Below are 14,717 nucleotides of genomic sequence, written 5' to 3' on the forward strand. Positions count from 1 at the left end.
AGGTCCTATAATTTCTATGTATACTGTTTCTCCTGTAGGGCCTCTAGAGAGAGAGTTCACAGTTCGGAGGTCCATACATTCAGTATTGGGCAAGCATTCACAGTCCTGGGGGGTTCACAAACTTATCTGCATCATGACCTGTACTCTGCGCCAGCCAGACTTGTAGTATTGTAGTAAAGAATTGGAGGATTATATGGCGGCTGAGCATATAATACATGGATGGCTTGAGTTTGCCAGAGCGTCTCTTCTTTCTGGTTCATAGGGGGGGGGGGGTACCAAGCGGGTGACCCCTCCCCCCCTGCGTTGTCTTCATGACGCTACCCACGGGCAAAGAAATTGTAAAATAAATTCTGGGTGGTCATGAGTTAATGTATTACACAGAATTAGGGATTATATTCTGGATTGTGTTACGCTGATGATGATGATTATTTTTTATTACTGTTATTATCAAAATTATTATACAAAATATATAAAAGTATATAAAATATATTATTATTAATCCATAATAATAATAATAATAATAATAATACCTGCAATTAGGGACTTGGAGGGGGCGGAATGCCTTGATCAAATTGGAAAGAAATAATTTTTACAATATCATCTAAAATAAAAATATGAAAAATAAAATAAAAAAAGTTACCACTTAATACCATTTATTTTTCTACGTAATTATGTATAGAATAATAATAATATTAATAATAGTAATAATAATAATTTATATTAATAATAATTAAATAATAATAATAATAATAAAATAATAATGATAGTAATAACAATAATAATAATAATAATAATAATAATAATAAAATAATAATGGTAATAACAATAATAATAATAATAATAATAATAATAATAAAAAATGTTTCAACTATTCCAGTGCTGAACACATGGTGGCGCTTTTCTATAATGTAGTAGATATTGTTGTGTCCGCACTGTCATATTACATAGGCTCCTTCACATACTATGGAGTAATAACCTGCTCATCCGTGCAGTTAGTGATGACTGTGGATGATGGAAGGGGAAGTGAAAAATGTAATGTGGCCCCATTCCAAGTTTTACTATAGAGCCCCATGGTTACCACTGGTGTTTGCATTATCCCTTCTCTGCAGTATTACTTTTTTTGCATTATTTTTGTGCTGTGACATCATGTGTACATTAAACCTGCGTGTGACATTATTATATGTTACTTTTTCCTACACCGTGATGTCACAGTTTACATGGTGACTTTTTTTTTGTGTGCATTATTCCTGTGCTATAATATAATGGTTAGAATTATATATATTAGTGTGTATAATTCCTGTGCTATAATGTCACTGAGTAGATTATCCCTGTACTGTGACATCACTGTGTGCATTATCCCTGTACTGTGACATCATTTTGCACATTATCCCTGCATTGTGACATCACGGTGTGCTTTATTACTGTACTGCAATATCACTGTGCATTATCTATGCACTGTGACATCAGTGTGCATTATCACTGTATTGTGACATCATTTTGCACATTATCCCTGTACTGTGACATCACTGTGTACATTATCCTTGTACTGTGACATCACTGTGGCATTATCACTGTATTGTGACATCACTGTGAACTTTACCCCTGTACTGTAATTTCATTGTGCATTATCCCACTATTGTAACATCAATGTGAGCACTACCTATGTTCTGTGACATCACTGTGCACATATCCCACTTTAGAGACATCACTGTTAACATTATCTCAGTATTGCTACATTGTAACATATCCCCGTGAGCATGGTCCCTGTTCTGTGACATCACTGGGTGCATCGTCTTTACACTTTGATATCACTGTGCACATTATCCCTGTACTTTGACGGAACCTATTGTTACAAAAAAGTAATCCCCTCCTTGGCAGCTGTAGATGTGTATTGGATGTAGTGCAGCTATAAACGTTCTGCGTATCGTGCAGATTTTGGGTCTTTTTCCTTCCCTCCGCTGGTTTCCATAAATACCCACTTTCTTCCTCCATGCCTGCTGAGTGGGCGGGCTTTTCCTGGTGATGTAAGAGCTGTGCTGTGAACTCTGAGCCAATCATATGTCTCTCCTTGCTTGGCCACTTGCATCTTCCTAATTCTTTGTATACGTTTGGTATTTCCCATACGTAGAAATATATACATTCTATTCTTGGATACACAATTGCTTCCTGGCAGGGGCATACATACTGCACCATAGAGGCAGACCATGCTATAGGCCCTAGTGGGTTCAATCCCCTTTGATATTGGACTGGGTTGCTTCTCCACAGAGAACTGCATTCTTAGCAAACGGGGTGGAAATTGGCCCCAAGGTCATGGAAAGGCATGGGTGGAGAAACTTGGCACCATAATAGTGGGATATTTTGTTTTTTATTTATTCCTGTTACTTATATAGCGCCAACATACTCTGCAACACTGTACAAAGGTCCAGACTTACTGTCCCCATTGGGCTCACAATCTAAATTCCCTGTCAGTATGTTTTTGGAGGAAACCCCCCACAAACACAGGGAGAACATACAAACTCCACGCAGATGTTATCCTCGGTTGGATTTGAACCCAGGACCCCAGACCCCAGACCTTGTTTTCTGGGCCCCACGGCAGAAAACAAAAAATCCCACTATTACGATGAGTTTCTCCACCCATGTAGACCACAGCCCCCTGGTACATGCATTTGTAACATAAGATAGGTATGGTAAGATAATACACATCTTATCCCACAGGTAAATAACATACGTGAAACAGTAAAGAATTCTTTCAAGGATACAATTAAAGTTTATACTTTAATTAAAGGAATTGTCTGGTTTGGCTTAGATCTATTCAAGAATGTCTCTGAACAGTGAGAGGGTTGGGAGAGGAAGAGTATTGTCATTGCCAGGGAGAGCTTAGTGAGGGAGGGAGAAGGACCATTTAGATGATCAGATGCAGGAGAGGACTGACCAGTCAGGCAATCGGGCACCGTCTGAGGTTTCAAAGCATTAGGAGGGTCTACAGAATTTCACTTAGAAATTGAACGATATGTCTTTATGAAGGGGTCAAGCCCATAACCCTTAATTCCCAGGAGCCAAGACAACTCTCAGTCCACTCCTGACCGGGTGACAGAAAAATGATCTCCAGGATACTTGACATGGCTGACATTAGTAGCTATAAGATAGAGGCCAAAGAGCTGAGATCAGAAGTGAATGATGGAGAATGTAGAAAAAGATGGCGTTCAACAGTCCTGATTTTTGTGGGTCTAACCCGTTGTTCGAAATGCAAAATAGGCATTTATGCTAATTTGCTTTTCCAAAAAGGGCGTTTCTGTAGTTTTTGGTGATGTTCTCGATCAGAACGGGGATGGAGCTTAACATATCTTCCGATTACGTTAAAAGTGACTGCGCATAAGGATTCACAGCAGCATAGTTTTAATTGACTAGACATACATTTAAAAAAAAAATTATTAAAAGCATCAGGAGTGTAAAAAGTATTTTATTATATTTGGTCACCATGTACAAGTTACACCAAGTTAAGAAACTTGATGCAAACCACCGGTACGTTACACAGTTGGGACCAAGAAATAATTCTAAAAATTTCAAATTATTAAAAAAATATTATCCATTTCATTAAAAATAATCTGGGTAAATTCTAGTAGAAGTAGTCAAAATTTTGAGATGGTGGGTAGGCCACTACATTTTTTAAAGGGGGTCTCCTCTTTGGACAACCCATTTCCGTATACCCTATTAGTAATTTATAGTTGCCTGGAGACCCGCTCGCAGGGTAGTGGTTGTCCAAAATCGACTATCCTTTTAAGCTTGATATAGACGTAGAGATTTTTCAATGAGAAACGTGAACGATAATAGTTACATGTATAGTAAGGAAACAACCGGCTCGGACTACACTTGGTTGCTAGAATCAATAGGTTAGACCGTTTTGATCGATGAGGCCAAATTTATACTATAGAATATACTAGTACAGTACCAGGTATTAAAACATGTCTTCATCATACATAGAAAAACCTACACAAAATGGGTGTAAGTGACTCCACCATATCAGCAGCCTAACAATCCATAAATATATAATAAAAAAATAAAAAAATAAAAAATCTAAAATCGCATTAGACTGTTATGCTCCATCTGTTTTAGACATGTTGTATTCCCTTGTTATGAATATGCAAATGTACAATTTTATTTTTATAACACTGATTTATTCTTCTGTGTTGTAATGTCAAAATATTTATTCAAATGAGACCCCGCCCCTGAGGAGCTAACAATGTAATTTTCCCTGTATACGTATAGACACTTGGGTCAGCAAGGCTGTACATATAAGGCAGCCCCATTAAAGTTGCCATGGGCCCCAGCATATGTCTTGTTCCCCAAGACATATAGAGGTGCCGGCATAGAGTGCCCCTTCTGTACAGGCACCACAAATGAGAGCAAACGGGCTCAAGGATCACTCCTTACTGGCAAATGACTGGAGGCGTGTTGAAGTGAATGAGAAACCAGAAGGGGCCTCTTTTTTATTTCTGCTACATATTTCTCAGCAGGGCTGGTTCTTAGTGTATGTGGCCCATTGGGCGACAGAGTTGCATTGGCTCCCTTGTCTAACTAGCCATGGTTTGACAAGCAAAAAGCGAGTTTACTCAGGTCATAATTCTCCTCAAAGTCCAGTAGGTCCCGCCGAGATTTGCCTCCTGTTGATACTGGCCCTGACCCTGAGGGCCCATCATGAGTGCTTGGAGCCTTTTTGCTACCTGAAGTAAAAAATATAATGACTCCCTTTGTGCAGGGATGGATTCAATATCTTCCCAAATGCTGGCTACCTATTGTCAGGGAAGGATGTCAAATCAGGTTAAGTTCTCACCTTACCTTATGGATGGTGCACCCATGGGGCCAATTAAACTATTGTGTTTTTGAAGTGTGGGAATAAAAACCCTATGGACATAAGGAGAATGTACATATTTCATGCAGATGATGTTCTAGTTGGATTTGAACCCAGAACAATAGCACCATAAATCAATAGTGCGAACCACTGAGTCAACATTGCATCTATCCTCACAAGGGAATGTGACTAATAGTCCAAACTCTCAAATTTATAAGTGGATTCATCGAGCTTTGAACATTTCCTTTAATTACTTGTCACCGTGGTCACATGTTTACTTTTTATTAAAAATTATTATATACTGGCTAATATGGAATAACTGGCCACTGGCATAAAACGAGGGTGCCGGTGGACCAAGAGTTTCATGTGCAGTATATGTCCACTCGAAGAACATGTGGACATCACGCAAAGGCCAGCCTCATTGCATCTAGTCATTATTTTCCAGTGCAAACTAGACACTTCAGCCAGCCTTTAGCACAATCATTTTATACAGGTTTTATATTATTTTATATATTGTATGATTAATTATTAGAACAAGTAAGACATACCCATATATATATATATCTACATCGCCAGCACCAGTTCATTCCGTACTTGTTAGGACTGTTTGTGAGTATAATAAGTTACAAGGAGAATGGAAAGGAATAATGTTAAAGGGGTTTTTCACTTTCTGACAACTGATGACCTATCCACCAGATAGGTCATCAGTGTATGATCGGTGCGTGTCCGACACCTGGACCCCACACCGATCCACCACTCCGGCTGCCTCCGTGCACCGGATGTTTGGAACGTATGCAGTAGTTGAAGCCGGAAGCAGATGGCTCCGACCACTGCATAGCAGGCGTTCGGCAGAACTGCAGCTCGGCCACTATTCTTTGATCGGAGCCATCTGTTTTCAGCAATATCGTCCGGTGCCCTGAGGCAACAGGAGTGGCGGATCGGTGCGGCGTCCGGGTATCGGACACGCACTGATCATATACTGATGACCTATCCAGTGGATAGGTCATCAGTTGTCAGAATGTGGAAAACCCCTTTAAGGTGCCCATACACATTAGATGAAACTTGACCCAACCTGCCGGTTGACGAACTAATGTGTACTGGGGCCCCCTACTCTCCCCTTGACGGCAGATGTCGGTGGAAAGAAGGATCTGGTTCATACACTTAAGATAACTGTCAGCTGATTGCTAGTTCGGCCCCCAGCTTTTCGTCCCAACTCCACCATTAACATTTTTATTTCACATGGGAGAGGAGAATAAAGGATTAGGAATGCGAGAACAAAAGGATCCAACATACCGGATCCTTCTTTCCCATGACACCTGCCGTGGGGGCAAAGTTCGAAGACCTTCATACACATTAGATAATCAGCTGATCTCGATTGGAGAGTTCGGACAACCGTTATCTTATGTCTATGGCCACCGTAAGTCTTGGACTCAAAATTGAATAAAGGAGGGGATCTAGATACTAGCAGGCTCTTCTTACCAAAATGTTAGAGATTCTATCATTTAAGATGGTCTCATTCTTCAAACGGATACAAAAAATATAAGTGAAAATTGGTCGTCTCTGGGAAACAGTAATTTTTTTCCAAAAATTTTAATGTGCCCATTATCAAACCCTTTCATTTTTCCCCTTAGAAAATCTCTTTGCTTTTCCTCAATACAGTGGAGGTTGAGGACAAGAAATCTTCGAGGTTGAGACATGTTCACCTTAAGACCAATATAAAGTTTGAACCAGGACTTCATCATGATGCTGACCGAAAGTGTTAGAATAAGACACATGAAAGATATCAACTGCAAGGATGAGTTCAAGGTTGGACTGGCCCACCAGAGGCTTCTACAGGTCGCAAGGTCCATTAGATCCAGCAGAAGACAGTCCTATCTAAAGCCGACAGTGAAACGGATCAATTGCTGTTGGTGTTAATCCGCTTTTATACGAAATTTCTCATATAGCCTAATAGTCCTTATTGATGAGTTATTAAACTATAATGGGGAACGTAACTGATGGCTAGGCTCACAGAACCATGTCCTCTGATGAGCCCAAAGTGCTTCAGTCCAACACTACATAAGCTTGGATCATGTGGGAAGTGCAATTGTTAAACATTGAGTAACTGATTACGTAGATTATTGTAACATCTCCTTTAGATATCTTCTCTAAATCTTTAGGTGATGCTTGAAAAACCGACACTGCCCTTCCATGCTGGATCTGGTCCCCGTGTCATCCAGAACTTCCACCATCTGGATAGGAGGTAATGTGTTGAATGAGGTTTTGAAGCAAATAAGGGCGTATATACCATAGAGCTGCCCCATGTGGCTCTTAAAGAAAGAAGGCCCAGTCCTGGTTGGTCCTATCTTCTTTCCCCTCTACTAAAAAACATCATTGTTTCCAGAGTGGTGGGGATTGGTGCAATGGTCATGGAAAGGACGTGAAGACGGAACAAACACCTGGCCCTTCTGTCCTTGCTAATCATACCTGACACCCTAATGGGGGGCCTAGTTTGATCTTTCATATGGAGCCGCTCTCTTCTATATACGTCAATTGGGGGTGTCCAAACTCCCCCCCCATATATCGAGGGAAAAGAAGGATCAGACATATCGGATAAGCCGATGCCAGAGGTGCCTAGCAGTGGCTTATTCCCCTCTCCTGATTGACGAGTGTGCATGGGTATGGGGGTGTCTGGAGAAATAGCCAAGGGACAAATGAGCCGTACAGCCGAGAGCTATCTAAAGTTTATGGCCACCTTTAATGACAACCAGCATTTTGCAGAGTTCTCAAAGTGAATGTTGCATGACTGAAGTCTACTGGCCATTTATAGCCCGAAAATATACTAAACAGTGGCGTGAAAGTTTTTAGCTGGTTTTCCTACTTAAAAGGTCCAAATATTTTTTAAGGCAGCCAAATCCTACAAATAATCTTTAAACATCTAACTTAGAAAAGTACTACCAATGATCACATTTCTCCAGGTCGTGGCCAAAAATGAAATTCTTCTCTGGGGACTTTCCATCTTAAAAAAAATAAGAAAAAAAATGTGCAATATTCATACGTTTTTTCTTCTGTAAGCCAAGTCCTTATTGCAGCCTTGGACAGAAGTCATTCATTGGAAGCAATTTGTAGGCTAGGCTATAATATTACCTAAATTCAATTTTACATCCAAACCTTAGTGGTAAATAAATATGTAGGATCTATGTTATTAAATAACTTGATCTGGATAACATGTGAAAAAGAAGATGTTCCTTCTATTCATTCTTTGCTAGTTTCTGCTTAATTTTCTGCCGTAGATAGAAGGCCGTCAGAGATGTGCAGATGATGAGTAGGAAAAACGAAAGGCAAGAAACTTGGGTTAACGTTGGGTTATAGCGTGCTGTAAAATGTTCATGTCTGGTCTGGTAGTCTATTAACACAGCCTCCAACTGGGTCAGAGTACATAAACCTAGAAACAAGTGAAAAATTTGGTGGCCATGACCAATGATATCGCATCCACCAGGGAAGAATTTTTCCGGGACGGGACAGGAGAAAAAGTAGGAGCTAATAACAAAGAAGATGATCTGTATAGAATGGTACCAAAAGGCCCGGTCTGAACTGTCTTCCATATAACAAACTATAATCCGATGGACCACTGGGCTGATGTCCAAGATATACGCCAACCCGGATGGGACAACCTGGCAGACCTTCCTCATTACTGGATATGGCCTCCTGTAACGATATTTGGCGTAGCAGCAGCCCACACAGGACATCCATCCGAGTAAAGCAGCTCCTGGCAAGAAGAAAGGCCAGGCTTTTTCATACCAAGCTTGGTGGGAACTGTAGTAGTAATGGGCCAAGGCACTTCCGTACTGGTAAGTGCAAACCCCGACGTAGTCTATGAAATAAAAAGTGTAATGGGCCAGCTTAGATTTGGACTGGAGTAAATGTGCTAGTAGACTGCATGTTAGATAGGTCAATGAGGCCAGTACATATAAGACTAGAGGCATGGATAATGTGTTCCAGACGAAGCTTTCAGATTCCACAAAGGCTCGAAACCTCAAGACAACTGCGAAGGCCACCAAAAGGTGAGTCCAAACATTCACAGATTCATTGTGCTTCTGGAAAAGGCTAAGAAAGTAATATTTCCAGTCTTGGTCTGTTGGTCTATATCCAGTCTGAATATAGGGTTCTCTGAAGAGGTTGGGAACATCCGAGTCCTTGACCGTAGAAGGCATCTTTTTGAGAAGGCCACTTTCGAGGAGCTTGGGGAAGCGACGTAGCTGTTGAGCACTGATAGACAACGTGCTAATGCATTCCAGAATGGCTGTAGTCATTGCCGAAGAATTGAGGTTGATGAAGGTGAATATGATTTGATTTTGTCCTAAAGTGAAGAAGAAAATCGTAAGTCAACTGCGGCAATAATAAAAACATCTACATCATGTGGAAGAACGATGAGTAACCAAGACAAATGCTAGACAAGCGTCTTATTTAATCAGATTTTACATTAGTATCAAAGCCGAATGTATCTTTCCGCTTCTTTAAATGACTAATTTATCAAGATTCACGAGGAGCGAAGGCTTTTAGCTTGATGCAAGGCTGGAAAATCAGAATACTAAAAAATGCCAATGACCATAAGTTTTCATTTTTCCTTGTTACATATAAGTATCATTGGAGCCTGCGGCTCCTTATTACAATAGGGTGAAACCAACGTCCGACAAGGCCGAGGCTCAGACTTATAACCACATGCACTCAGTTTCCAACCAAAGGAAGAATACTTACAAAAAATACCTTTTACATATTCCTCAACCATGGACGAAGGGCTGAATGAAGGACAGAGGCGTAACTTAAATGGCTTGTCCCACAATTTAATATTACATTTCTATGTTAGATCACACAAAACATAAGTTTCTCAATGGGAATATTTTTTATTTATTTTTTAAATGCTCCTGGGTGTAGATATTGCTGTTACATATTTGTTATGGCGCCCCCTGCTGTTCTTTTGATTCCCTCTCAGAACCTTTACCGAATGTGTCCAGTATCGGTGAGAAGACGACGATCCTAATGCGCAAATTCTTATTGGCTGGCCTACACAATAGCAGGAACCACTCCACCGCCATGGTGGTGGAACTGAGCATGTGTGACCATTGGTACTGGACATATAGGCCCACTTTAATTATGCCGTTTACTCCAGGATTTAGCAAAAACAAAAAGTTGCAAATTTCAATCTGTGATAAATTTGCGATACATTTTCAGATTTTTCTCGATATTTGGAAAGTGACGAGAAAAGTGGCCATGGTCTCCAAGGAGACGTCATTTTAGTCAAATTTATTCAACAAAAATCCTGAAAATGGCACCATTTTTTTCTCCAATCAGATTTGTTTTTCTACCTCTTAGTCAGTGCAAAATGCGGCAAATTTATTTGGAAAAATCACGCCAATTTTCTTCTTTAGTAAGTCTGGAGTAAGATACAACAGTCTCAATGTGGGCCCTTAGGCGCCATAAAAAAATATGTAAAATCAATATTTACACAGGAACATTTGTTTTATAGTAATTCCATTTGAAAAATTGTTATGTTTTACATAATTTAATAGAGAAATGTAATATTTCATGGTGACAACCCCAATGAGCACCGGGGGGCCCAATGTAAAATCTGTTACAGTGCCCCACCTGCAATGTGTCATTTATAATACTGGTGTCATCTTATGTGGCAGAGGCGCCTTACAGCCCCCTCAGGTACCAGGGCCTGGGAAGCTACACCCCTGTCCTGGAGAACCCCGGACAAAACATTGTGTGGGCGCCCTTTTTGTGGAATGAAGTAGAGCGAGTATAGCTCAGAAAAACAGTAAGCAGGTAAAAGGTAAACAATGTACTAAATCAGTGTCACACGATCATAACAATGGCTTTCAAGATAACAGTATCATGCAGTGGTCAAATAATACCATTATACATTGCTATAGTAATAGTGCCATACAATGCCCATACAATAGAGCAGAGTGTATATAACACCACCATACAGTGCTCTAATAATAGTGCCATACAATAGAGCAGAGTGTACATAACACCACCATACACTGCTCTAATAATAGTGCCATACAATGCCCATACAATAGACCAGACTGTATAGAACACAACCATACAGTGCTCTAATAATAGTGCCATACAATGCCCATACAATAGACCCGACCGTACATGACACCACCATAGAGTGCTCTAATAATAGTGCCACACAATGCCCATACAATAGAGCAGGCTGTATATAACACCACAATACAGTGCTCTAATAATAGTGCCATACAATAGACCAGACCGTACATGACACCACCATACAGTGCTCTAATAGTGCCACACAATGCCCATACAATAGACCAGACTGTCCATACCACCATACAGTGCTCTAATAATAGTGCCACACAATGCCCATACAATAGACCAGACTGTCCATACCACCATACACTGCTCTAATAATAGTGCCATACAATGCCCATACAATAGACCAGACTGTACATGACACCACAATACACTGCTCTAATAATAGTGCCATACAATGCCCATACAATAGACCAGACCGTACATAACACCATACAGTGCTCTAATAATAGTGTCATACAATAGAGCAGACTGCACATAACACACACCGCTCTAATGAGACCATACAATAGGCCATACTATACAGAGCTTATATAATACCACTATACAATTCTAAAAAACACTGCCATACATTGCACAAATAATACCACCATACACGGATGATATAACCGAACCATACAGCGCCCAAATAATACCACCATACACTGATCATATAACAGAACCATACAGCGCCCAATACCACCATACACTGATCATATAGCAGAACCATACAGCACCCAAATAATACCACCATACACTGATCATATAGCAGAACCATACAGCGCCCAAATAATACCACCATACACTGATCATATAGCAGAACCATACAGCACCCAAATAATACCACCATACACTGATCATATAACAGAACCATACAGCACCCAAATAATACCACCATACACTGATCATATAACAGAACCATACAGTGCCCAAATAATACCACCATACACTGATCATATAACAGAACCATACAGTGCCCAAATAATACCACCATACACTGATCATATAACAGAACCATACAGCACCCAAATAATACCACCATACACTGATCATATAGCAGAACCATACAGCGCCCAAATAATACCACCATACACTGATCATATAGCAGAACCATACAGCACCCAAATAATACCACCATACACTGATCATATAACAGAACCATACAGCACCCAAATAATACCACCATACACTGATCATATAACAGAACCATACAGTGCCCAAATAATACCACCATACACTGATCATATAACAGAACCATACAGTGCCCAAATAATACCACCATACACTGATCATAGATCAGAACCATACAGCGCCCAAATAATACCACCATACACTGATCATATAGCAGAAAAATACAGCACCCAAATAATACCACCATACACTGATCATATAACAGAACCATACAGCGCCCAAATAATACCACCATACACTGATCATATAACAGAACCATACAGCACCTAAATAATAGTGGTCAGGCCCGGCTTCCAAAACTGTTGATTCCAAAACACGGAAGGATCTGGTTAGCGCCTACTATAAAAAAATCCTCAGGGCTAGTGGAGATAAGAGGTTACTGCTACAAAAACGCTTCCCCCTTCCCTGCTGCCAGCGCAGTGCGAATCCAGCTCTGAGGTGAATAGCGGAGCCATGTCTAACTGGTTGCTATGGATACACTGCCTAACAACCAAAGTCTTTTATATGGGGTTGCCAGGCAGAACATCCATAGTTACTAGTCTGTTTCAAATCACTCAAGTCTTCAGATCAAAGCCAAACCGGCGACAAGCTGACAGAAGATATCAGGTATTTGTAGTGATCAAATGATATACTATGCGAATATGGCAATCAGAGATCTGGGAAAGTTGGGTGACTACCAATGGGAAAAACAGCATTTAGTTCATACGAGGCGACTTTTAACGCCTCAGTTTTAAAAAACGGAGTGTAAAAAGATGCTCCGTAATAAGAAGTAGCATGTCACTTCTTGAGGCGTTTATTGGAGCGGATTTTCCATTGAACTCTATGAAAAACCCCTGAAAAGAAGCTCCAAATTAATTAAGGCCGGGTTCACACTGAGTTTTTTTTGCAGGTGGAAAATCTGCCTCAAAATTCCGTTTGGAAGTTTGAGGCAGATTTTCCTCTGCCTACCTGCCGATTTTCGCTGCGTTTTTCGCCCGCGGCCATTGAGCGCTGCGGCCATAAAATGCTGCGAAATACGCTTTCCCTGCCTCCCATCGATGTTAATGGGAGGTTAGAGGCGTAAACGCCCGAAGATAGGGCATGTCCCTTCTTACTACCGCGAGGCGGTTTTACCGCTCGCAGGAGAAAACCGCCTCCGCCTCCCATTGAAATCAATGGGAGGCATTTTCGGCCGGTTTTTGATGTTTTGCGGCGCGGTTTCCGCGTAAAAAAACACACATTAAAAAACTCATTCATTTCCAGCCTCAAAAACGCCTGAAAATCAGAGGATGTTTTCTCTGGAAACAGCTCCGTATTTCCAGACGTTTTTGGTTAAGCGTGTGAACATACCTTTATTCTGCCTCACGACATAGCTGAGCTGTGGCGTTTGTGATGCCGGTGATCCTGTCAGTCCATCCTGAGAGTTGTAGTACCCCAACAGCTGGAGAGGCACGTTGCGGCGCTCTAATTTTAGACCATTATGTTCCTATATCTGTAGACAGTAAAATTCCTTTAATCTGGCATTAATGCTGCTTGATAGGTGCCGGATCAGCAGACATTCTGGATTATTGGACGGTCGTAGAGACGTTTATAAAACGTATAGGAAAACAGCCTGAACTAAAATTAACCCATTGCTTATTTCTTCTCAATTTTTTTTTTGCTCCTGGTTTTTCTGAGACCCCAAGCTATCTTGGAGTTCTCTTCTGGGGTCGAGCGCTAGTGTAGCGCACATTGTGGTTAATTGGATGCCGGATTAAAGGAATTTTTCAACATATATAGGGAAGAGAGATACTGATTTTTAAGTTCTAACAAGTTGCACGACAAACGTAGCTCTGCTACATCTCTCTATATATAGATTATGCTGTTATTTTATGCTTCTCTGTAAAGTGTCCTATGTCTTCTTTCCTATGTATTATACAGGTGTAGTAGAGTTGAGTTTGTCATAGTGATATAACATTGTACTATCTATGGTTTAACATAGGACTGCAGGCAAACCTACCGCATTCTCTTAACTCAAGAGAGTGATCATGATGATCAAGCTCTGCTGGTCTAAAGAGTTAAGGAACTGACTGAGTGCTACTACATCTGCCTATATAGATTATGCTATCACCATATATATAAAATACACACACACACACGCACACGTAGCAGAGCTGAGTTGGTCATGGTGATAAGACAATGTACCATCTATGATTTTACAGCTGCAGGTAATAGTCCTGCATTATCTTATTTCAAGAGATTGACCATGATCTGGATGTTGCCCTAAAGAGTTCAATTACAAACTTAGCTCTGCTACATCTGTATATATCCCTATGTATAAATATATTTTGCGGCCAGCTTACCCTTATTGGAAAGGTCTCTCTCCTCATCTGAAGCCAAAACCTACTTATGAGGAAGCCGCCCAGCAAGGGCCGTGTTTTGTGCGGCACTACACCCTCCTGTCTTTATTAATACCTGAGCTGTAACCAGGCAGGTCCCGGGTGTGGGTGTCAAACACAATGAATGACACATTATGTAAATCTGGAACCTTCCAGGACAACCTGACACAGACAATCTGAAGTCTTTCTCCAAGAAGATCTGTTGCATAATGCTCGTTTGTATAATTCGTATTTCA

General features: G+C 40.6%; 1 protein-coding gene across 1 annotated transcript in view; it reads right to left on the reverse strand.

Annotated features, from left to right (window-relative positions):
- Nucleotides 1-5,862: 5,862 nt before the first annotated feature.
- Nucleotides 5,863-14,717, reverse strand: part of PAQR8 (progestin and adipoQ receptor family member 8) — a 68,974-nt gene continuing 60,119 nt past the window's right edge. Inside the window, exon 2 of the mRNA XM_075863810.1 lies at nucleotides 5,863-9,188. Within this exon, the coding sequence (XP_075719925.1) occupies nucleotides 8,080-9,141 (1,062 nt within the window). The 5' untranslated portion in view covers nucleotides 9,142-9,188 and the 3' untranslated portion in view covers nucleotides 5,863-8,079. The remainder of the gene's footprint in view (nucleotides 9,189-14,717) is intronic.

This window comes from Rhinoderma darwinii, chromosome 4 (assembly GCF_050947455.1).
Source record: "Rhinoderma darwinii isolate aRhiDar2 chromosome 4, aRhiDar2.hap1, whole genome shotgun sequence".
Classification (NCBI taxonomy): Eukaryota; Metazoa; Chordata; class Amphibia; order Anura; family Rhinodermatidae; genus Rhinoderma; species Rhinoderma darwinii.